This window comes from Aquila chrysaetos, chromosome 4 (genome assembly GCF_900496995.4).
Source record: "Aquila chrysaetos chrysaetos chromosome 4, bAquChr1.4, whole genome shotgun sequence".
NCBI classification, from domain to species: domain Eukaryota; kingdom Metazoa; phylum Chordata; class Aves; order Accipitriformes; family Accipitridae; genus Aquila; species Aquila chrysaetos.
The window spans coordinates 51,754,924-51,779,668 of record NC_044007.1 but is presented as its reverse complement, the minus strand read 5'-3'; the positions used below and the strand labels follow the sequence as shown (position 1 = coordinate 51,779,668).

The 24,745-nt window shown below is 42.8% G+C and overlaps 1 protein-coding gene across 6 annotated transcripts in view; it reads right to left on the bottom strand.

The window, feature by feature from the left end:
* Nucleotides 1-3,097: 3,097 nt before the first annotated feature.
* ANKRD29 (ankyrin repeat domain 29) overlaps nucleotides 3,098-24,745 on the bottom strand; it is a 34,352-nt gene continuing 12,704 nt past the window's right edge. For all 6 annotated transcript variants that reach the window (XM_030012066.1, XM_030012068.1, XM_030012071.1 and 3 more), the window contains 6 exons: nucleotides 20,338-20,436; nucleotides 17,173-17,271; nucleotides 11,329-11,427; nucleotides 10,797-10,892; nucleotides 9,627-9,725; nucleotides 3,098-8,043 (listed from right to left, as the gene is read on the bottom strand). In XM_030012066.1, coding sequence (XP_029867926.1) covers nucleotides 7,960-8,043; nucleotides 9,627-9,725; nucleotides 10,797-10,892; nucleotides 11,329-11,427; nucleotides 17,173-17,271; nucleotides 20,338-20,436 — 576 coding nt within the window. In that variant the 3' untranslated portion in view covers nucleotides 3,098-7,959. The remainder of the gene's footprint in view (nucleotides 8,044-9,626; nucleotides 9,726-10,796; nucleotides 10,893-11,328; nucleotides 11,428-17,172; nucleotides 17,272-20,337; nucleotides 20,437-24,745) is intronic.

The window sequence follows — 24,745 nt, the reverse complement described above, 5'->3', positions numbered from 1 at the left end:
TTCATGAGTAACTTGGGATTTACTGTCGAATATGGGCAGAACTGTCACAGGGGAGTCCATGAGGGTGCTACCAAAATCTGACGTGGCAGGAAGAACAGGGAACAGGTTTATTAGCCACAATTCACCTGAGGAACACCCTGTTTATGGCTGGACTTGAAGACATTTTGTTAGTTTTATAACAGTTTGTCCCAGTGAGTAGGGTCTGATGCAGTCGCATGGCCAAGGGAGCGCCTGCAGAGACTGTTCTTGGAGTCTTCAGAAAGTGGAATAGTTCTTCTGCCTCTTCATATGATGTTGTCTGGACAAGCAGACCATGCAGTTCTGGTATCACTTTTCCAAGGGAATTATAGGAGCCTATACCCATATGCTGGATACAAAGTATGTATGCGTACATGTATATATATATATACCAGTCATGAACACATCTGTGCAGTGCATATAAAATTGCAGTCTGTTTCAGGTCTGTGCTGTAGGTTAGTGTCACGCTCCATCTATGCATCCAAGCTAGTGAAACATTTGCCATATGTCATGGTTTAACCCCAGCCAGCAACTAAGCACCATGCAGCTACTAATTCACTCCCCTCCTCAGCTGGACAGGGGAGAGAAAATGTAACAAAAGGCTTGTGGGTCAAGATAAGGACTGGGAGAGATCACTCAACCAATTACCGTCAAGGGCAAAAGAGACTCGACTTGGGGAAAATTAATTTATTGCCAATCAAATCAGAGCAGGGTAACAAGAAATAAAACCAAATCTTAAAACACCTTCTCCCTCACCCCCTCCTTCTTCCTGGGCTCAACTCCATTCCTGATTTCTCTACCTCCCTCCCCTGCCAGTGGCACAGGGGGATGGGGAATGGGGGTTGTGGTCAGTTCATCATACATTGTCTCTGCTGCTTCATCCTCCTCAGGGACAGAACTCCTCACACTCTTCCCCTGCTCCAGCATAGGGTCCCTCCCACAGGAGACATTCCTCCATGAACTTCTCCAATGTGAGTCCTTCCCACGGGCTGCAGTTCTTCACGAACTGCTCCAGTATGGGTCCTTTCCATTTGTCCCTTCCATGCGGTGCTGTCCTTCAGGCACAGACTGCTCCAGCGTGGGTCCCCCAAGAGGTCACAAGTCCTGCCAGAAAACCTGCTCCAGCGTGGGCTCCTCTCTCCACGGGTCCGCAGGTCCTGCCAGAAGCCTGCTCCAGCGCGGGCTTCCCACGGGGTCACAGCCTCCTTTGGGCATCCACCTGCTCCGGCGTGGGGTCCTCCCTGGGCTGCAGGTGTGTATCTGCTCCACCGTGGACCTCCATGGGCTGCAGGGGGACAGCCTGCCTCACCATGGTCTTCCCCACAGGCTGCAGGGGAACCTCTACTTGGCGCCTGGAGCATCTCCTCCCCCTCCCTCTTCACTGACCTTTGTGTCTGCAGGGTTGTTTCTCTCACATGGTCTCACTCCTCTCTCCAGCTACAGTTTCTGTGCTGCAGCAACTTTTTTTTCCCTTCTCAAATATGTGATCCCAGAGGCACTACCACCATTGTTGATGGGCTAGGCCTTGGCTGGCAGCGGGTCTGTCTTGGAGCTGGCTGGCATTGGCTCTGTCGGACATAGGGGAAGCTTCTAGCAGCTTCTCACAGAAGCCACCGCTGTAGCTCCCCGCTACCAAAACCTTGCCACACAAACCCAATACACCATAGCAAGAAGTTGCATCCATTGCTCCTTCCTGACTTAGCTGTGTTCCCCACCGGCACATCCCAGATTGCTCTGCTGATCCCTGCTCCCTGGCAAGATGCAGCACTACACAGCCCTTGTGCCAGCTCTGAACGAACTGACTTGACATTAAAAGCAGGACATTAAAGCATTAGTCCAGTTAAAATGCCTTGTCAACATTGTGAGAGCAAAATGGACTATTTAGAGAAAACTTAGGTACGTGTCTCAGATTTCATTTTGCCGTGCAGCTACAGCCACAGTTGCTAGGCCTATGGTCTTGTTACTGATCTCATGAGACTTAGCATCTTTTTAAATCATTGAGGAGATAAAGCAAAATATGTATTGATTCATATATTTTAAAATCAAGGAGACTATTATGATCACATAATGTTACTTCCTGCATATCACATAATTTCATCCAGTAATTCCTGAATCAAACACAAAAAGTTTCAGGTGAAACACATCTTTCAGAATGAAAAGTAATTGTTGGGTTTTTTTAACTCAAATGATGAAGGAATCATCTCAGCAATTTTTTTCAATAGATACTTATTCTCCGTCTTGAAAATCCAGAGTGTGAAGTTTGAATTTGTCTAGTTTCAGCCTCTTGACACTGTTTTGTTATGCTTTCATGTGCAAAATTAAGGCGTTTTCCACTACCAGAAATCATCCTTTGTAGTGATTTGGGCCATGAACAAGTCACAGCACTTTCTCTTTACATTCTCTGAATAGATGGAGATGCTTTACTGAGTTGTAGCTGTAGAAATTTTTGATGAAGATTTAAAATGTAGCTCACCACAATAGAAAACTGTAGGAATGAGGCAAAAAGCATGGGATGTCAAACACAAAGTAAAAAATATGGTTTTCAGTGTAGACTCTTTTCCCCTTTTATAACATTCATAATCTACTGCATACCATAATAAGCATATCAGCAGGGCATAGATTTTTTTTAAACTCAAGTAGGTCAGATCAGTGTAAGGGCCAGTTTTACCTTTAGGAATAATAACAGAACCACCAAGACATGTTTGACTAACTGAATAAAAGTGTAGTCTTATTCCTTTGCTTCCTAAGTTGCTTTTTATAGTCTTCCTTTCAGATCCGACCTAATGGATTTAATGTCAAGGGGAGTCTGTCAGTGATGTCTGGATCTTTGAAACAAACCTTGTTATGTCATGCTAAATTAAGTTTTCCTGTTTCTCAAGCCAGGGCATTGGCTTTATTTGTTTTGTGAATGCTATCTCATCTGTAAAGACCTGGAAAATAATAAAAGCCTAATCAATCAAGTGGAATAGAATGAAGTGGTCTTTACTTAAATAGGAAATTAATTCTGGTATTCTACAAAGAGAAAGAGTAGAATATGGAGGAAAGGAAAGAAATGTTGAAGTATGCAGACAAGATAATCTGAGGACTACATTCATTTTTATTGAAATGATGGTATGGAAAAATGTGTTTTAGCAAAGCAACATTCCTGTTGCAGAATATTAGTCTTATACAGAGTTACATAAATTTATATAGCTTTTATCAAATGCATAAAAGGGCAGGTCAAAAGAAACTGTGGAATTCAGAAAAGTATGAAGCTACTGTGACATTTCCAAGGACCAAATGCAGACCTGCTGTGAGAAGGCACAACTCCATTCAGTCCCATGTGTGCAGTACAATACTCCATTGCTGGAAAAAAAAGCCATGTGTATAATCTTTGGTTGGACTTGTAGCAAACATTAACGTTTTAACACCACTCACTCACAGGTTCCAGACAAAGGCAGTATTTTACATCCATTCAGTGTTCATATTAAGTGAAGTACAAATGGGACAGAGTTTGTGCTACCTCATTTTCTCTGTACAGAAAAGAATTCTGAAATTTCTGAGACAACATGAGATTTGGTTTACTTATGAATTTCCCAATAGTCACCATGACTGGCTGAATAAAGAAGTGTGAATTATTCTTGCAATGAGGCTCTGACTCTGAGGCAAATAATCATTGTTGTTAAAGTGCACTAAATATGACCTGCAGCTGTTTGATGTGGAGCTTTAATCCTCTCAGTTCTTCTAAACTAAACAGAGGTGGGTGGATCAATAGTGATACAGTTTCACTCCAAGGGAAGAACAGCATGTGCAAGTCAGGAGGTACAACACTGCCTTTTGTATCATTACTAAATACATGTCCCTGCACACTGCGCTGCACTGATTGTCTTAAATGAAGAGCTCCATGTATTTGGGACCTCTGAGGCTACCATGCCACTGATGGGATGCCACTTCTCTCTGTACCCCATGGGCCCTTCCTTGTGCTCATCCCCATCCTACAAGGACTCGATACTAGTGAAATAAAAGAAAGATGCCTATACTTCTCCTTCACTCATTTGTGGAGCCTGTTCTTGGTTGCACATCCTTCATACTCACTTGTAGCTGATGGGAAGTCACCAGGCTACAGCACCTGCATAAATCCCAGGTGGAGAGGACAGCAGGCTGGGCCCCTGGATCTGAATGTGCAGAGAGGCAAGCCTAAAAGCAGCGTGCTAGCAGAGCTGATTTTTTGGGGGTGTAAGATGGATATATATATGGCACTTTTGGGGGAAAAGAAACCCCAAAACCCAACCCAAAAAATTATTTGGCTTGTTATCCTGTCCCAGTTCTATTTCACATCATTATATGGTATCTACCTTCATCCTGCCATCTATGAAATGGATTTGGTGCCCCTTAATTTCTAGTCTAAATTTACTCTTGTCTATTGATATGAACTGATGAACAGCTGCTGCATTTCCCTGGTGTGTGAATGAAATAATCTATTTTCCTGCCTCCCCCAGCAATGCATTTTGGAACTTACAAAGGTAATGGTGTCTGTAGAGGACTTTGAAAGCCTTGCACAAAAGGCATCACAACTATGCAAAGAACTATTGTCAATATTTGTGAATCACTTCAGCCACAAAGGGAAAGTAGGTTTCCGTTTTAGAACAACAAACAAACCACAGCAGTATTTACCGAGCACTTTAAAGATAACAGCAGCTACATAAATACTAAGAATTGTTAAGGTTTCTTTGTGAAAAGGTTAATTGCATGGTGAGAAACGGTATTGCAACTTTTGAGCCCATCTACAGGCAGAATAAGCACCTTTTGGCTACAGGGAAGCCCTCTCTCCAAAGGCTCTGAGATGAAACAGATGCTCCCGATGGGAAGGTTTCCACGCCTAAAAATCCCATGTTGGCTGAACAGTGTCTTTGCTGAAGCTAGATTCAGCTTCAGCCTGAACAGGGCAGAGAAAGGCTTTGCTGCCAGCTCTCCACCACAGAGCCTCCCCCCCCCCCCCCCCCCCCCAACCTGTGTGCCCTATCAGCCAGCACTAACGAGAGCGAGGAGGGAGCTACAAGCCTCCCCCTTCAAGCCATGCTAGCCCCACATTTCAAATTTTGTTTAGAAATAAGAAAAGCCAGTTATAGCCCAATATCACTCAAAAAAAGGAGGACCTGGTAACTTGCATCCTCTCAGAAGGAGGTCAGCAGATGGTCTGTACAGGACGCAGCATCCCAGGGGTTCTTTGCTTGTTGCATGAGAGCCCCGGCTGCAGTGGCCAGTCATGGAGGCAGCTGGACACAAAACTTGGAAAGTCCCACTCTAAATGGTGGGGAGCAGACATGCATCTTCCCATGGACAGGTGTAGTTCAAGAAGCAGCTCTTTGCTGAGTAGCTGCCCCCTTTGGGGTGAGGCGACTCTCACAAGAAAATATGTCTGGCAGAAAGGAGAGGCCACCTGCAGATGCTGGACACCTGCATGTTGTTGTCTCAGCTCACGTACTTTAGCTGTCACAGGACCACTGTTGGCTTGCCCTGTCCTCTCTCCTGTGCTCTGCAATCAGGAAAAAATAGGAGACCCTCACCAACAGTGGATGCTTCCACATTTTTTAGGAAGACCGCTTGATCATTACAGCGTGTCTGATATTAAGAGTATTTATCGCTCACCCAGCATGACTACTGAAGACCTTCTAATGATTATCCTCCCCCTTTACAACTGTGAAAGGGCTTTTCATCTGTGTGAGTGTGGTTGTTCCCAGCTGTTGCTCTGAAGAAACTTTGGGGAGAAAAATCAATACTGAGGCCAGGCTGCCTAGAGTCCCTCTAGCATTCTCCAAAACAGTATGTTCATCTTCAACCCACTGGGGGGTCCAAATAAAACTATCCTCTCCAGCGCTGCCTGTTAAAGAAGTTAGAGTCCAGTCCCATGTAATGCTGTGCAACTTAAGTTCCCAGTAAGGCTCTTGAGATTTCTGCATGCTCAGTATTTTTCAGTCTGTTGCAGAACTTAACCCTGGATACAATCATCCTCTAAGCATCTTCCATAATTCTTTGGTTCTGCACCAGTTCGTCTGCAAGTTTCTGTTAGGCACAACATTATTTTAATTTAAAAATACAGCAGCATGAATTACCTAAACAAACAGATTTTTCTGGTGTCTTCTCAAATTGTTGGAAATCTAAAGCTTTCCTTTCTAATGCTGAATAGAATTTGAATAGCAATTCCAGCTTGCAAGCAAATGTACACCCACTTCTGTTCTCTTCACCAGAACCCTGACTTCTTACCTAACTTACTCACAAAAAGAATAACTTCATGATCTGGTAATATGTATGGCTAATTTGCACTAAGTAAACTAGATTCATTTGTGCTAGTTCACTAAAAGTTTTTTTTTTTTTTAACTCATTGAAGCAAAACTGCAACAGTGCAGCTGAATCCTAGGCAGGTATTTTTTAAGCGGGGAATATTTTTTCCTTACAATATTCTCTGTCTTCAACTTTTAAAGCAATTTTTCAGTAATTTGCTAAGGCTTGAAGGCAGGTGAACTGCCTGGATATATGTACTGAACTAACTTTATACCTCAATCCACTGTAAAATAATCTCTAATGTTTTTGTGGCTAACAGGATGTATTATATACTGTTTATACCGCAGAAATGACTGGGTTTTAATGGGGTGTCTTACAGCAACGTGGTTAAAACATAGCTCTTCACAAACCATCTACAATTTGCACTGCCTTCCGCACACAGGCACTAGTAGTGTGTCTAAGCATCTCAACCACAACAAAGGCCAAAATTGCTGTTGAGAGTTCATTTTCCATCCCTGCATTAGTCAGTGGGCCTATTCGAGTGTGGCTCTGTGTAACCCTCTCACCAGCTGCTCAAACACCCGTACACTGCGCACTTCTCCCTTAACTCCCATCACAGACCTGGGGAACAAGTGCATTGCATAGTAGCTGTGGGTACTAAACCATAGTGTCATATATATGTGTGTACAGAACATACATATATCACTTTTATAGCATCTGTGCTGTTGTGCCCAACAGCTAAATTTCTGATGTACTTGCGCCAGTGAATGATATGCCCTGATTGGTTTGCTCAGTGACTGATCCTCCCCCCTGCCCCCCAAAAATGCATGTACATAGACTGTAGGGTTGGCGATGGATCCCCATAGCACTGCGTATGCATTGCAAAATGCTATCAATGGCTGCTCTGTGTTTCTGTTGCCAGACATTGACAGATCAAGATGCTACAACTGAGGAGGACATCTCCTTGCTTATTGTTTGGTCGGTAGCTTTTGGCACAATTTGTAACGCTTTGGATCATTTTTATGGAGCTTCATGTAGTAGCCAAAATGTTACCAAAACCCTAGGCTGGCAGGAAGACTTTTCCTGTTGGGATGTCACAGGTGGGATCTTACCTCTAGCCCCATGCGGCACTTGGAGGTAGAGAGCAATGGTCTGAGCTAGCGCTGCCAACGAAGGGAGGGCAGCGGCACCTTGGGGCTACTCCGGGACCAGCTGCATCCAAACAGCTGCGAGGTCTGGGCATCCTTTTGGCACAAGGGCCAAGTGCTCCCGACCCACACGTGCGCCCCGAGGCACCCGTTACAGGTGTGTGGCCATGCCAGTATGGGGACGCGTGTCTGAAAAGGTGGGAGCGCTTGCGCATGCGGGGATACGTATGCTGCAGGCATGGAGGAGCAAACGGCAGTGCTGGGACCAGTGGGATCCCGGAGTACAGGCAGGGCTGCAGTGCCAACGCAGCTCTCAGGCCAAGCCCTGCTCTCGTTCAGCAATGCCAGGCAAAGGCCCTAGCCCATGGCGAGCCCATGGCAAGGGCCTCGTGCATTCAGGGAGTGTGTACTGGAGAGGCTAATCAGTTCTGTAAACTGTTCCAACAAGCCCTTCTCGGGCAACCTAGGTTTACTGTCATGGTACTGTGGTCAGGGCACATCTCTGTCAAACCGCATTTGCTACAGGGCTGCATTAGCTTTTCCTTTGCTTTTCCTTCATGCGGAGGAGTCGGAGGATGCGTTCATTTTTTGTTAGTTCTGCTGGTAGTTCATTTGCCTGGAACAAAAAAACCTTGACGTTAGCAGAAATGAACAAGTATTTCCAAAATGTGGTTTAAAAGCATTAAACTCTAAAGAAGATGGTACTGGGCATTGTAATGACGTGTTTATTCCAGTGTTGTCTCCACCACTGTTGGAGATGGTATCTTAAGAAATCACCTTTCAGTGTGCAAGTCTCACTTAAGTCTTCAAAATAATCCCAGTGTGGGATTTGGGTGGTCAGCTTATCTTGTGCTGACTGCCCAGGCTAAATGGTATCCCTTGCCACAGAAGCAATAGAGAGCATAGCTGCTGATTTTTTGGGGGAGATGAGGCAGGTCTTTAAGTACCAAAGTCCATAAAAATCCAAGGAAAGACTTTAATTGCTATGAAATAGTCAGTGCTATTCTGTAGGATTGGTAATAGAACATCAGAGTTTGGTCTCCTGTATTTATTGAATACAATTTTGGTAACATAAAGTATTTATAATGAAGCTACCTCTGAAAATCAGTAATTCTGTCCTGCGAAGGCACTCTGTTGTGCGAAATTGCATGTTATTTAAAAAAAGAAAAATCAGTAGGAGAGGTTACAGCCACAGACTTTCTTCTACTGCACATCCTCCTGCTGCAAATCACCACCAGTAGCAGAAAAATCTTGCGCACTGTTTGGGTGATAGTATGGAAACAAAATGCCTAGTAACACGAACTACTCTATGAGCGGCACTAACTCTGCTGCCATCAAGTGGAATGACACAGAAATAATAGGCACAGATGTTCTATTGAATGACCAAAACGTTTAGAAGGTATGTGCTGGATTACTTGTATTACAGACTTTCATTCACCCAGTCATAAACCAGAAGTAAATACCAGACCACACATTCACAGCTTAACAAATCCAGCTAGATATCAAATACTAGCGGCCAATAGTTCATAGACACAACTCAGAGGAAGACATTTTCATGGAAATTATCAAACATGTAATGTTAAAACACTTTACAGAATAAAACTAAGACAAGTTTTCTGCAGAAAAGTTGCTGTTATAAGAAGGATATGAAACTATTTCAATAAACTAACAGATTTACAGTAAGATACAGGAAAGATGCATGTAATTTGGGATATTTTTTGGTATTAGCCATGTGCTGAATCCTAGCCAAGTTTTCTTATCAAAGGCACCCCAGGCACACATTTCTCTTGCTGTGGAAATATCCTCCTTACACGTCTGTATGGAGATATGAATATAAATTATGACTTACCAAAACAGTAACAGATTACTGTTTCCCTAAAATGCAATCTAGCTAGCCCATGACTAGTTAGAGTTAACAATTTAATCTGTGGTGCTCCAGTGAGTGAGTGCATGGTTTGGTTGTTCTCAGATTGATGTAACTTCACAAGAACTGGCATGACCAGTGGCACTGCCTAGCACCCTTATAGATGCTTGCATACAGAAACGAATGGACCAAACAGCGGTGCTTCAGGAGGGGATCAAGAGGCAACCATGGACCAACACAGAAACGTGGGCTGCCACTGCCTCCGTGGCACACACGGCTCCACCGCTCGGTGCTCCCCACCTGCTCCTCGCCCAGGACGGCGTGCCAGGACTTACCTTGTTCCTCAGGCATGGGTCTGCTCCTGCTTCGAGGAGCAGTGCCACTGTCCTCGCATTGCCACTCAGGACGGCCGCATGGAGAGCCGAGGTCCCATTCTAGAAAATACCAGTGGAGATGTTGGTACCGTGCATGGGAAGAAATCAAAAGGCAGTGAAACACAAATGTTTGCAAAGAACAAACCTATGAATAAGGAAGAAGTAACACGGAAGAGATTAGGTCATCAAAGGTATAGGGTCTGATTTAGACAGGGTGCTGGCAGGCTAGTGGGCTATGAAGGAGGTGATTTTAAATGCTTTAATAAAAATGAAAGTCAAATTCACTTTACTAGAGCAATATTTCCTTTTAAAAGTTACCCTTGTCAGTAGATCAGAGGTGAAATGAACACAGCACTTGCTTCTGCCTGGAAAAATCAGCCATTAATAAGTGAAACAGAAGCACAAGCAGTAATGGAAACCATCTGGGCATTTTATCTTCTTTCTCTGATGATTAATGGTCTCAAGGTCAGACAGCTAAATGGTGATTTTTTCATGACTGGCCTTTTGTTTGTGGCTGCAAATGGACAGTTCAAATAAGTGTGGAAGCTCTTTCATATTTGTAATTAACTAATTTAATGCCACCTGGATTTTCAAGTACGTCAAAATTGCCAATTAGTTGCATGCACAGAGGCTGTCAAAGTATATGATTTATAGGCACATAAAATTAGATCAGCTATTAAAAAGCAGCTTCCAAATATCTGTTATTTTTCAAGTCACTTTTTGAATTCAGAGGAAGCCAAAATCAAGTAGAGAATCTGCTCACAACAGATCTTTTAGGATACTATTTTTCTGACTAAATGCAATAGAGGACAGGGTATAATGCTAAAAACTGCACTGTCAAAAGCAATCCATTTACAGTAGAAATAAAATCAGATGACAAAAAGATGGAGAATTCCTTCTACGACACAATGTGCTTCCTCATTCCAAAAATCAAATTCACAATTTCATTTGAAAAGATTCATTTGTGTGTGGCATTAAAGGATAAATAAGATAATTTCATTTTTCTTTTGACTTTTTTAGGCTCAAGCTCCTTATTGTCTTTCAATGGCATAATCATAAGCATCAGGTCTTTCATCAGACCCTTTGCCTTCTTGAGTTTCTGCCCAAAAATCTGTGTGTTTCACTACTAACCTTCAGCAGGCCAAGTGTAGGAGAGAATTTCAGCAACTCTTCTATCACATTGTTGTACCCTTTAATGGCAGCCTTCAGTAAAGCAGTCGTACCATCCTTTAAAAGACCGAGGAAGCTCAGTTCAGTTGTTACCAATGCTTTACCTGCATTCCCCTTGGGTGAAGAGAAACGCCAGCTCTCCCCCACACCTCTGTGAGGAGGCACCTCCACAGCATGTGCTGCTGGTTTTAGGGCATCTGGAGGATTGTTCCTCTGGCAGGTGAAAACTTCAGGGTAAAATGAACCAGTGACACCATATTATCACCTTTGTCTCTCATTTATATGGACATTTCCATTCCCTTATTCCAGAAGGTCCCTCCAGGAAGCTGTCCCAGACACAACAGGAAAAAGGGAGCCCATGGTGGGACTTTACAACCTGGCAAGCAGGACGGACTCTGGGGACGCCAGGCCTCCATTCAGGCAGACCTGCAGCCTCAGAAAAAGCCAGGAGGCGTTAAGCTGCAGACAGAGCACAAGAAGAAGTGCTACTCACATCCCGCGCAGCATCTCGCTCAGCGCCCCGCAGCAGCATTACTCGCACCACTTCGCTGTGACCCATCTGTGATGCAATCCACAAGGGAGCTGTCCCATCCTGCAAACAAAATAAGACTGCTAACCGTTTTGCTTTGAGATCCTGTGCTCCCTGGTACTTTACCGCCCAAGTCTGCCTACTGGAATGGATGTACTTCAATTCCTCAATTAAATCCTGCATCATGGACAGACATATGCAGAGTTGCTTCCAAAAGCACATGGGAGCTCAGTGTATCAAGTCAGAACCTCTCCAGTTGTGGAGTAGAGCCATCCTTAGCTGCTTTCTCTTGCATAGTTGGCCTGAAATGTGCATTGCTGTGTCAACAGTTAAAGCCCTCTTTGGCTTACCAGTTGTGCCTAAAATACACGGGGAAGTTTGAAACGTAAAGGTATCCTGTGTACTTTGAACCCTAGGTGGCTAGATATGACAGAAGATACAGGCAAATCTCAGCATGCACGGGCAGATTCTGCAGCTGGGTCTCTGTACATATGGAGTGGAAGCTGTTTATAGAAGCTAAGGAGCAATGCAAGATGATCACCAACTTTAAATATTAAGTTACATTATCCACCCTCAGGGAATCTGGTAAAAACATCCTGTCTTACAGCGATGGTGAGTATTTCACAATTTTTTTCTTCAAGAACTCCACTAGAAAATAAGGCAATTATCAAGGAATCCAGCATGAGAACAATCTCGTTGGAAAAATTGTCCTATGCAATCATTATTTGAGCAGAAAACCTCAGAAAATAAAATGCACATTCAGAATAAGCTAAACTTCGTGATGGATCTCCATCCCAAAGGCAAAGGTGAGTTGAAGCAGTAGAAGTATTTCTCACGACAATTAGAATTTAGTTTTGTGTCTTGTCCTCCTTTTGCTTCTAAATGACCCGAATCTCCAGACTACAGGAGGACTCCAGTGGTTATGTGGTGCCAAACTGATTCTCGTGGGCCTTTAACAAAAGACTTTGCCTGTATGGACTTTAACATAAAAGTGAGGCCTCACATAGCAGGGTGCCTGCTTCTGCCTTCAGTGCTTGCCAGTTCCCCTCACCACCCTCAAAAGCCTGAAGACTTGGCAGGAAAAAGGAAGACAAAATATACTGGGGCTTCCAAAAGAGCCTTAATGAGAAGTTTCAGAGGAAAACAACTTTTTACTTTAAATAAGATATTTCCACCTTGATCAAAGAAGCAATCTCTCTCCCCAGTGCCAACAGAAGATTCATATGACTTGCTCATGCAATCCAAAAAACCATTGTTGAACCAGTTCTCTGCTTTCTATGGGCTAGTGACTTAATCCTTTGGAAGAAACAGAAAAGTTATTTCTTCCTTTGATATAATATTCTGGGCTTCCCTTTTTCTGATTCTGAGGAAGAGCAAATGCACATCCTGAGATCTTCAGTCTTGGTGAGGAACAGGATCTTTGCCCGCTCTTGTATCCTTTCTCTATAAATTATCTCATTGGAATTAGTGACTGACCTCATTCTAGTATATATCCTGTTAATACAATGTGTGTTCTTTGTGATTCAAAAATAACAAAGGCTCTCTTGTACACAGTGTATGTGATGTTAGCGTGATGGCAAAACCCGTCTGTCTCCAATTTATAGTGTTTTCCCTACCAGTAAGCTGACACTTCATATTTTTTCTAATCTTCCCCCACCAGAGGGCTCTAGAAAATAGCAATAGGGGCACTGAAAAAGCCTATAAAACTTGGAAAATATCCAAGAGCAGCCTACACAATTTAATCTGCATGAAGAACCAATGCTGTGCAAATCTACGCTTCTATTTACACAAGAAATGCAAGCACAAGCACAGCATAGGGAATATAGCACCTTTCTTTTACTCACAGTGAAGTTTGTAAGAACAACTCTTATTTTCAGGTATAAGTGAAAAGAAGCAGAAGGAAATCCAAGTGTTGGGTAACATCACTGTTACCACTAACTGTCCTTAACGGTATTGCTATTAGACATCATCCTCAGTATATCAGTTATAGGCTAGAAGCAAAAATACATTGTGAGAAAGAGTGACTGTCTTGGAGGACTTAGCATGAAGAGAAGAAAAATGATTAAGTTGATGGTGGGCTCACATTGACTTATGTCAGCTTCTGTCTCTTAAGCAAACAGCATCTAACATGCATGTTTATGCAAATGTGTATAGTATTTATATGGAGTAGATGAGATTTCTGTCCATTTTCATGTTGGTGTATGGTGCAAAAGAGATATTACAGCGTACTAAGAGACCACATGAGAATTCCTGTGTAAACAGATATTAGGGCTTGGAGATGAATCAGGAAGAAAGTGAGAACAGGGAAGGATGTAGTTCAAAAACTACTTTCCTTTCCTTGTCCCTCTGCCCAGCCAGCAGACTGCAGACCACTACGTTCCTAGAACAATGTTAAATACCCCATATGTTTTTAAGCTGTGCTTATTTCCGCATTTGATTACAAGCTAGTATATATGGACTACAATTTGTTATATCCAGCAGCCAGCAGTTCCGAACATACTCTGACCAAAAGTTCTGATTCTCTTACCCATTAACTAATGACTTTGCTTTGCAGCTTTGAATCTCAATGTTTGCTTGTGGCTTGGAGTTTTAGAAAGGGCCAGATTAGGGTGGGAGGTGAAATACCCCTCAAATTCCCAGTAAGGACTTCCAGGGACAGAGAGCCCCTACTCTCAGGCTACTCGGTGTCATCTCCATCACTGTTCTGCCCATCAGTCCACTCGCACCACTACACCAACTGAATTCTTGCTAATAAATTGCTTGCTTGTCTGAAGTCTACACTCTATATAGGTTTACTGGCTTACATATATATGTAATTGCATATCATGTGTTAAGAAAAAACCACGAATTTTCAGAGTATTTTGAATCAGCTTAGCCAGTTAGACTAAAGCCTGCTGGGACACAGGCTGCCAAAACAGTGTAAAATTCATTGGGAAATAATCTTCTCACTCCATTTTTGAGTTGGAGAAGCAAAGAAACATCTCCTGCACTAGGCTTCAGACACTGCCCCCAGCTCTGTCTAGACAAAAAGATGACAAAAGAATTCCTGCCTGGCTCCACGATGTCAGAAAGAACAGAAGAAGGCTAAAATCCAAGAGAAATGACATTGCCAGGGAAGAAACCAGCCAGGAAGCTTCACTGTTCAGTCTTGCGAGAGCTGAGCTGAAGGGCCTGCACACAGAGAGACAGCGCCATCGGAGATGCTCTACGGTGTCAGGAGCACCCCCGTGGGACTGGGAGAAGGGACACAAGACTGAAGGGGAACTGGTACCCACTGCAGCAGCAGGAGCAGACATACAAGGCAGATGCACACGCTCAGGCACGTGAATTAAGCCCCCAAATTCACAAGGTAGAGAGGAAAGCCTGGACACCATCAGGAAGGAGAAGCATCAATTCACACCCTGAATTCAATTTTATGTTGCTTAGAAAAGTTTCCTACAGCAGTGGGAGCAATGTAGTTTGTAACTGACAGTAAGAGTCATCTGACATTGAAACTGCCCCATCTAGAGCTACATTCCTCATGACCAACATGCCACCTTCGAACAAAGTACAAATTTGTTTGTTAGTAAGAAAGACTGAAGTCCATCCAACCATTACTTTACTAATTAAACAGTAAAAATGTTCCATTTGTTAAGGAAATGTTTCAGATTACAGTGGGCCCAAATACAAATGCCACGGACTTACCCAGGCATAATCTTAGCAGGGATCGGAGGTACCCTGAAGCAAAGTAAGCCCGTCCTCCCGGAGATGAAACAGAGCCAGGAGGAACATTCACACAGACTCAAGTCTTTGCCTCAACTAAGATTTAAAAAAGCCTCATGAAACATTGTGCTGTAGAAATGTGATTAGAGAGCTAAAAAAATATTGTCAGAAAGAATTAGCTGGTGCACTATAATTATGGTTAGCAGAATGCGGTTTTTATGGCAACATGGTTCAGCTAAATCTAAGGCTCACCAACTTTATTTTGACCGAATGAAAAAGCATTAATGCATACCTTGGTCTATCCTTCTACATTGATCTTTTAGACTGTGTTAATTAACAGCTTTTAACATTTCTTAACCTTGATCTTAATCTTGGGAGACAGTGTGGAGGCAACCTAGGAGTGGCTAAAGCATCAGTACAGGGAGTAGCTGCCAGCACAGCTCTGGTGCTGGAGAGGTAGGGTAAGAGACAGCAGGAAAATTACTTTAGTTTGGGCACATAAAATACTAATCCAGTTTCTTTATACTACAGGAGCAGCAAGGAGGCTATGCAGACCTACAGATGCAGCAGAAGTCATATAGATCAATCGCTGCTGCCAGGCTATGATTTGTCAGGCTTTCGGTGTAGATGAAAGGAAATACTGAAAATACCTGGCAAAGCTTCTCACATGCCACGTTGTCCGCTTTTATTAGAGTTTTCACATTCATTTGCTCTTGCCTGCTGATTTTTTACTTGCTGTAGTCTGTGATCACAGCCACCTGGCAGACATACGTGACTGACTGCAAGGACAAGACCTTATCCCATCAATTTAAAATGTGCAGTGAAGACCCAGGACAGCTACCTTGCCTGCAGGGTTTCAGGAGACCACAGGGGAGGCTCTCTCATAGCAGGAAAAGATTCCTGGGAAGCCCTGTCTCTAACCAGACATTTCTACCGGCTGGGAGTAAAGCTAGCTGTGCAACTCCCACACCTGGCTACTCAAAGCAGCATCTAAATATGCTGTTTAAGCACTGATTTTAGAGTCAGGAAACAGCTAAACAATCAAGGAACCCTTTTTTGGAAACCAAGAGAGCTTTTATATATGTCTCTGTACACCATGTATACTTATGTACCCCATAGTCAGTTTAACACCTAGGAAGTCTCTTGCACCCTTACTTAACACCAGCGTACAGTGATACAAGGTGGATCTAGCCCTTAGCACCCTAGCAGGGACCTCTGAACCAGCCACAAATCTAGCTCATACATATCATTTAATGATCAAACAGCAGCCCCGCTGCCTATAGAGGAGCTAATTTCACACTTACGGTTGCCACTGGTCATGTGTGTTTGCAGGATCAGGCCCACCAGAGTAACTAGCTGGAAATGGGGACAGCAAGGCTTTCCACAGGTATCAAGAACTTCCAGAGATGAAGGGAACACTCACGCTTGAGTTTCAGAGTGCACAAGGATGACACAAAGTAAAACTAAAAAAAGTAAAACTAAAAGTAAAAGCTTTTGTCAAAGACCAGCTTCGATGCCGAAGCCACAGTACTGAAGGCCTGGTGATTTCAATATACTGAATTTAGTACTGCCTCCCACTAGAGCTCCCAGATTTTCAAAAGCTTTTCCAAGGACTTCCAAAAGAACGCAGGGATGTGGTAGGCTGTGTAGACCTTCACAAGTAACTTGGTATAACAGAAGCAGATCAATAGTTGCAAGAGGTAGTGCAAGGCCCCTACGTCAACATTATATACAGCTAGAGGGTTTTATTTTTATTTAGTTTGGTCCCTGGCCCAAACATGCATGTGGTTCAGACCTGTTCAAAGGATCAGTCAGTGGTTTGATCTGCTTTAGGGTGTAAGCGCAACTGGTGCAGACCTAGAACAGAGCTTCCAGTTTCACTTCTTCCAGTAACAATCTAGTTTGCATGCAAGCTGAAATGACTGGGGTACTCACTTCAAAACCACATTACCAATCTGAACTAATAGACAGATGCAGGCACAGCCACAATCTGCCTCACAGTGAAACACCTCCATGGGAACCTGATGCCTGGAGAAAATTCCAGTGTTAATTTTTTATAACTGTAAAAAATTAGACTCCAGCTCTGCCCTGAAATGTTGAGCTTACCTGCCGTGGCTGGTTAACCTTTGCTCCTGAAGAAAGCAGCAATCGGATGACATCCAGATAGCCTCCTTGTGCCGCCAGGAAAATTGCAGAAGCTCCATCCTAAGAACAAATACATCCAGCTTACACTGTGTTGAAATGACGCCATTTTTCCACACAAAACCAAACCAAACTGAATCAAGTTCTTGTTCTTAAGCCGTTATGCAGTGTAACAGCAGATATACAGCCATGCTCAAGAAATAATTACCAAAATCCAAAGTCTAGTTCATAACAAACTATGGTAACTTTTTCATCCAGTATGTACAAGTACTGGCTCCCATCATGTATCAAACTGAGCATTAAATCCTGAGTCTGGAATACTAAAAAACTAGTTCATTGAAGCATTGATCTACATAACTAGAAATTCATTCCTGTATAGTAATATAGGTTCATTTAGCATTTATATGTTCATGGAGAAGTGTTCTGCTACATAGACACATGGTGAAAACATGTTCAAGGACTTTGCAAGACTGGAGGCTCCAGCACTGAAGTCTGCCCTTGCAGCTGAAGGAGTAAGTACCATGCCATACTGCTGTGTCACCCCAGCAACTACCACGCCACTGCTCTGGCACATCCTGTAGAAGAGACTTCACCTGTAATATAGTAATGTAAAGGTAGCATGTGCAAGACAGAGTATCTCATAGCCCTATCAGAAAACAGCATTTTCCTGCAAAAAGCTTGTGAAAGAACAAATTGTGAACAAATAAGGGATTTTATTTTTCTTCGACATGTCTTTCATGTGCAGATGTTCTCAGAATTTGACTTCACAGAAACTTCTTCCTTAGGAAAAAAAATTAAAGGTCATATTTCATTAAGTTCTTTTGATTAAACATTTCCAAACAGCATTATAGTCCATCCAACCAACTAGAAGTTGAAGTCTGCATTGAGAGTGGGACAGGTGTTTACCCATCCTATATCCTCAGCACAGAGGGTGTTAGGGCAAGTTTTTCCAGGAGGTGAGACTCCTTTAGTTTAAATAGAGACATGAATGAACCCCTTCACTGCATCTCACATGTACAAGTATACATCTCATGCCACCTCATGCATATGCTTATCACAAAATACAGGGCATTTTAGTGGAAGCCTGTTGTTAACCTTGTCAGCATATCACTATGTTGGGATCGAATGCTGCTGTCTGCCGAGTGATACTGCTTAGCTACTCCTCTTCCTGCAAAACTCAGCACAGACTTAGTGAAGCATGAGCTGAATATAGTGCCCCAGGGACTGAATCTAGAATGTTTGACCTTGATTTCAAGAAAAATGTCCTGGTAAACAAGAGAGGTGTCTGCTGGCACTACAAATGCATACCCCTGGGCCCTCTGAGGTCCTGTTTTCTCTGTTTGCTATGCGAGTACGTGAAATAGGGTGATGGTATCAGGTCCTTTGCAGGCTACCTCCAGAGACCTTGTTTGCATATCGCTATGTTGGGACTGAATGCAGTTGGCTGCTGAGAAATACTGTTTAGCTACTCGTCTTCCTGCAAAACTCAGCACAGACTTAGTGAGAATGCTTCCATTTAGAAAGTATACAAGGCTGTGTAATACTAAAAGAGCTCTTTATTGTAGTATCAATCAAGATGGAGAACCTTGGGTTCCCTAACACCTAACCATTTAAAAAATTATTAGAGTTTTGTACTCGATTGGAATTGATGCTGTAATGAGAAAGCTGTTTTGAGGCTATAACATATTTCTGCAAGAAATACTGTTTAGTTAGGGTATTCTCTTGACTTCTCCTCTATCCCTCACATGAGTCAATTTAAGGTTACAACACCTACCTTGATGGTTTGGGGAGGACTACCGAAATGCATGCTCAAAATCCCCCTCATTTGGCCACCTGCCAGTGAAACTGCCAGCCAGATACCACTTTGCAAATGCAGCTTGGTGATGTCTCACAAAAGAAGCCAGGCTAATGCCCATTTTCAAGAGATTGTGTTCTTATTTTATTAAGCAGCTGTTTCTGACTCTTTTTGCCCAATGGCTGTAAGCAATAAAAATGCATCTCTAAATCCAATTGCAAATATTGCTTATTTCCAGGAGAGACAACAAGGAAATTATTTCACTGCCTTCACATCTAGGTAAGTGTCTGCGGGTGTGGCAGCATGGATATTTTTTAAATTGAGTGGTAACCCCAGGGATTACCATGCAGAGGTATGAATCACTGCTCTCAGATTAGAAAGGCAATCTCTACTCACACAGCAGTGAGGGTGCGACACCCTTCTTTATAAATGTGGGGTGAGGGCAGCGCAGAGGTGGGGAACCCCTGTTCGACCAGTGCACAGCCCCTAGCATGCTGGTGGCTTCCGTGGTCACCAGCCCTCAGCTCCCACGCACGCTCATGAGAGCTGAGTGTGACAGCAACCTGCAGATCCATACTCCATGGAAATGGCTGAAAAAAATCATATATCCCTGGGAAACGACTTCCTTTTTGTCAGTCTTGAGTGCCCTGGGGTAGGAAAGCATGATGGGAAGTGGAGGGAAAATGTGTCATTCATTTCTGTTGAATGCTGAAAAGCTCAATTTATTTGTGTCTCTGTTGGAGTAAATTAAATCCAGTGCTTCATTGGATTAATCCAGCTTTCTGAAAAGCCAACTAAACAACGTCAGTTCAGCCCTATTTAACCATTCTTTGCCCAAAACACTGACAAGCTCGAGATGCACAAATACCAAATAACATCATTTTAACTGATATTTTTAAAAAAGATTTAAAACGTATTTAAAGATTTTAACTTTTACTACTCTTTCTGGCAGAAAACTGATAAACTGTTTTTCTAGTACCTCAGGGGCTTCATAGCTATTCACTCTTATGTTTGCAATGCAAGTCATGGTAGAACATGACATGGTCTTTTCTTCAAGGCTAATAGCACAAATCTGATCCAGATTTGGTACATATCCTTCATGCAGGTAAGGAACCAAAAGGCAGCCAAATCACCTTTTCTGATTTAGTGCTACTTCTCCCAGGATCATGAAAAGCAGAGAGTTAACAAAATGCACATCTTAGAAGAGTACTATAAAACTGCAATGTTGGCAAATGCTTCTCTGTGCTGGAGCCAGAGTATCCGCTGTTGTCCAACCAACAGCACATTTATTCCACCACCAATGTTGTCAATATTATCTGTGTCAAATAACTCACATAAAGTTGATCGTGAATGTTGGCACCGTGCTTCAGCAGAGTTTCCACTACTTTTGCATGCCCGTACTGACAAGCAGCTAGAAGAGCAGTACCTCCATCCTGTAAAAAAACAAAGAATGGGTACAATCAGGTGAGAGGGCAGGTGCTGGACTGAATATCACCATAAAACATAAGGAAATTTTAAGGCTTTTCAGAATTTGGCTCACAGCAGTTCTGTAGTGACTAGCTACCGAATCTTTCATAACTTCAGTACCAAGTCTTGCCCCATAAATCTTTAAACTTGGCTCTGTCACTAAAAACAGTTTTCTCTTGGGTTTTTTTTAGTGAGGGACAGAAACCAAGAAAATTCTTTCTGTTCCTCATCTTTTGCCTTCCCACTAGAAGCTTTGTTCCCTTCACAACTCCAAACTCCTCCATGTCTCTTCCCTTTACAACCAAGTCCCCCACCCCTGCCAAGCTCTTCCACCTATTGAAGGTCAGCACACCTTTCCCCTACTCCAAAGCCTACTGATCATCTACCCTTCTTTGGCCAGAACCTCATGCCCTGTCGTGTCCTGCCTCCCATCTGTTGATTGTTGGCCTGAAGAAGAGTAGGGAGGATGCATCTTAAAGCATGCTAGCTAACTGTGGGAGTGTGCATCAGACCAAACCCATGACCATCAGTGAAAGCCCCATTACTTCTGCTGAAGAAGTGATCCCTGCAGGTAAGAGCAATCCCAGGTGGCTATAGTTGCTGCACATCACCACTAAAGGGAAACCTAGGCACGTGTATCAAATCCTGCTTGTAAAGCTGCTCCCTTGGGAGCTGTCTGAGAAGGGAAACACCTCAGTGTCACTGGCTGATGACTCCAAGCCAGCTGAAACAACTAAGATGATAGCAAATGTGAGTCTGGCTGTCTTTTTAAATGCACTGTGCCCTGCTCAAAAATTACCCTTATTTCTGACACTGATATGGAGAGGAAGTTCTTATCTTCTGCCTGGGATGGCACCATGCCATCATGCTAAGATGATGTACACCCCCAGTCACCCACACCAGAGGTCTTCTCTCCCCTTCCCTGCTTTCTCCCTGTCTCAAGCCCCTCCTCCACAAGACAAGCTATCTAAAGTATTTCAGAGAAATGGTTTCTAGAGCTGTTATTAATGTGGGCAAGAGATTGTGTTTTCCCTCAGACTTGTTCTCTGAAACAGCTCCAAAGCTTTGTTTTAATTTTTCCACACAGACAGATATCCACAAGAGAAGTTACAGCCCAAATTGCCAAATGGATCTTTTATGATGGGAAGTGCCAATCAAATTTATTAATCATCTGTGGTGTTTTTTCATGCCTGTAATAACCTCATGAAAATTGAAGCTCTGACATGACTGAACTAACCCACAGGGACTGTCTATAGCAACTCTCAAAAACTCATATTCACCCTTCCTCCCTACGACACTGAAAAGCAAACAAGGCTTGAGTGTCAGCAAAATCACAGATGTGAAGATGTTATGTGACAATCTAAGAACTGGATATTAATTCTGGATTATTTGAGTAAATATATTGTGTAATCAGGTCAGTGGAATTAAGTTACTCTATAGCTACAATGAGTCATTAGACTTTCCTGCCAAATTAAACTACCCTAATTTAATAGGAACTGCTGGAACAAAACACAAAAGCAACCACAATGGTTCCTGGATTAAAAAACACCTTATACACACTTAAAAGACAATGGCAAGAGCTAACAGCTTCGTGAAACCTATTTCCTGTCTCCAACCAGCTGACAGCCATTTTGCTCAAGTAGTGAGTTACCAGATCAAAGCGCTACAAACAAAAAACAGAGACATTTTAAAATATTCTTCCCCTGAAGGAAATGGCGAGAGAAAGGTTAGTGAGTTAAGAAAGAAACTGTGCTATCCAAATTGGAGGTCCTCTGTGAAGAGGCAGGGAAGGATGAGCTATAGGAAGCTTAAAAATATTGAGGGTCCCCATGTGGAGAGTAAACACACATGCTCAGTTAGCTGCATGTGGGAATAGTTTGTTTATTGCTTTATGGTCTGTTTTTTGTTTTCTAAAATTCGTGTGTTCTCAACAAACTCCTGTTATTTTAGGAAGATTGTTTGGTTATTAACTTTATTTCTGGAGGGAACCAAATGACAGGTCCCAAATAAAAAGCAGGCCTGCAAAGCTAACCGCAGTTAGCATAGCAGAGCTGATGCCCAATGCTTGGAGTACAACTGTGTGATCCCACCTTGGGAGATGTCACAGCTTGAGGTTTAATAAGGGGGACACTTCTCACAGGATATGTCTAAGTGTCTCAAAATGGGGTTCCTGACCAAGTGTTTGGTTGAATCCAGTGAACAGTTTTAGACAGATACATTTTTTGAAAGAATAACATATTTCTGAAACAAGTATATTTTAGATCTTTCAGACTAGAGTGACCAAGTTTCCCAGATCACTCTGATCAGTGCCCAGGGATCAGAAAAAAGCATTGTGTGGTCCCTACTTCCAGCTGTCCACCCTGAATCAAATACTTACTGGGTCAGAAAGAATTGGGTAACAACTCCTTGCCTCAAAGACTTGATCCCTGATCAGGAAAACAACTGGGCTCTAAGACCTACTCTCCTGTGTGTCTCCTATCAAGTTGAATACATTCAACAGAAGAGACTGGGATTCATTTGCATGCTCTGGGTGGGGGTACCACTGTGATAAACAGAGATGGGTCTTGCGATAAGAAAGGGAGGTTGGGGCCAGGAATCTTTTCCACTGACTATGTGGTAAGACAGCACTCAGTTAAATCAAGGAATTGTCAAACAGTGTGAAGGTCCATGGTTTCTTAGGAGGAGAAGAACTCAGCCCCTTCTCACCCCTATTGAGCTTCCATCTCGCTTTCTCTTACTTTCCCTCCAGCAAGCTCTAGCTGGAGACCCCAATGTTTTACAGGCCATAGAAAAGGCAGATGAGTTATGAAAAGAAAAAAAAAAAGTAAATTACAGAGTTTTAACATCCCTTTCAGCCATGTGATTCCCTCTTTCCTTTTTGGGTTTCAGCTGAGATGAGCAAAAAGCTGAAGCAGCATCTTTGGCACTGGCAAGCCTCTTGGAAACTCTGAACAGGGCAGCAAGTGGGAGCAGGGACACGTGGGCAACCACAGAGGCGCTTTGAGGGCCACAGCAGATGGGACGCTGATGGTGCAGCTGAGAGAAGGCACGTCCCCTTGGGTTTATTTCTTGCTCATACCCTGTTTTCGTGACACAGTGTAGCTTCTACTAATCCTTCACCACAAACCCTTCCAGCTCAGACAGGAGGCAGTTCTCTAGGCTACCTCTGCAATTCTTCCTCTGAAACCATTTTTCTTAGCCACACATTATGTTCTTACTGGTGGCACATACAGCAGCTGCCAATTTCCCATATAAACACTTGGAACAGCAGCACCTGATAAGACCACACTATCTGGTGTAGACTTCCCTATTTGCCTACCTCTTCACCTCTGCCACCATCACCTGAAAGTAGCTCAGAATTATATGGTGTTTTATCATCTCTGAAATGTGCTACAAGGGAAGGGAGCTGATGTTCTGCAATCACTACCGGCTGAAAAATAGCCTCTGACATACCATTTGACCTGCAGTATTGCTCAGAAAACGTGCCACCACGCAAACCCTTTTAAGAACCCACATGCTTATAACATGTCTCAGAGTAAGAAAAGAGAACATGTTTCAATTTATGATGCATAGGGATGTCAGACTGGGACAATGCAGAATAATATTATTGAATAATATTTTTTTATAATATATATATAATAACCCTCAATAGTACTATTTATTCTCTTTACAACATCAGAGATTATTGCTTATTACTTTATAACACTGTTTTAGAACATGTTTGCTTTGCCTGCCATAGTGAATATCAACTCTAATGATACAAGGGGTAACAAGAATTGAATGCCTATATTAAGACAGTTTTCCAGCACTCTCATATATGAGTAACAAATGTAGTAATTACAATTTACAGAGAGGTACATGAAAAAGAAGATGTTGGGCTTTGCATTTCCTTGCTTTAAAGTCTCTGTTTCCTAGGATACATTAAATTCATTTTCTTATTTCAATTCCATGCCTTCATTTATAATAGAAAGTTCTTTGCAAATTGATTAATTTTGCAGTGCCCTTTAAAAACAGCCAGGATCAGCCATATCTTTTCCAGTGCTGCTCCCAGCTGAGTGCCTTAATTGGAAAATGCCTTATCTCTGACCTGAAAAGGCATATTTTGTCAACTATATTGTTTCTGGGGTTTGGGGGGATGGAGGAGCCCGTTATCTTAGTCGCCTGTTAAGAGAACGATGGCTTGATGGAATAATTCCGAGCTATGAAAACCACATTATTAAATCAGAAAACTGAACTGATACAAAACCACACTAGAAGGCCAATGGAAGATGCATA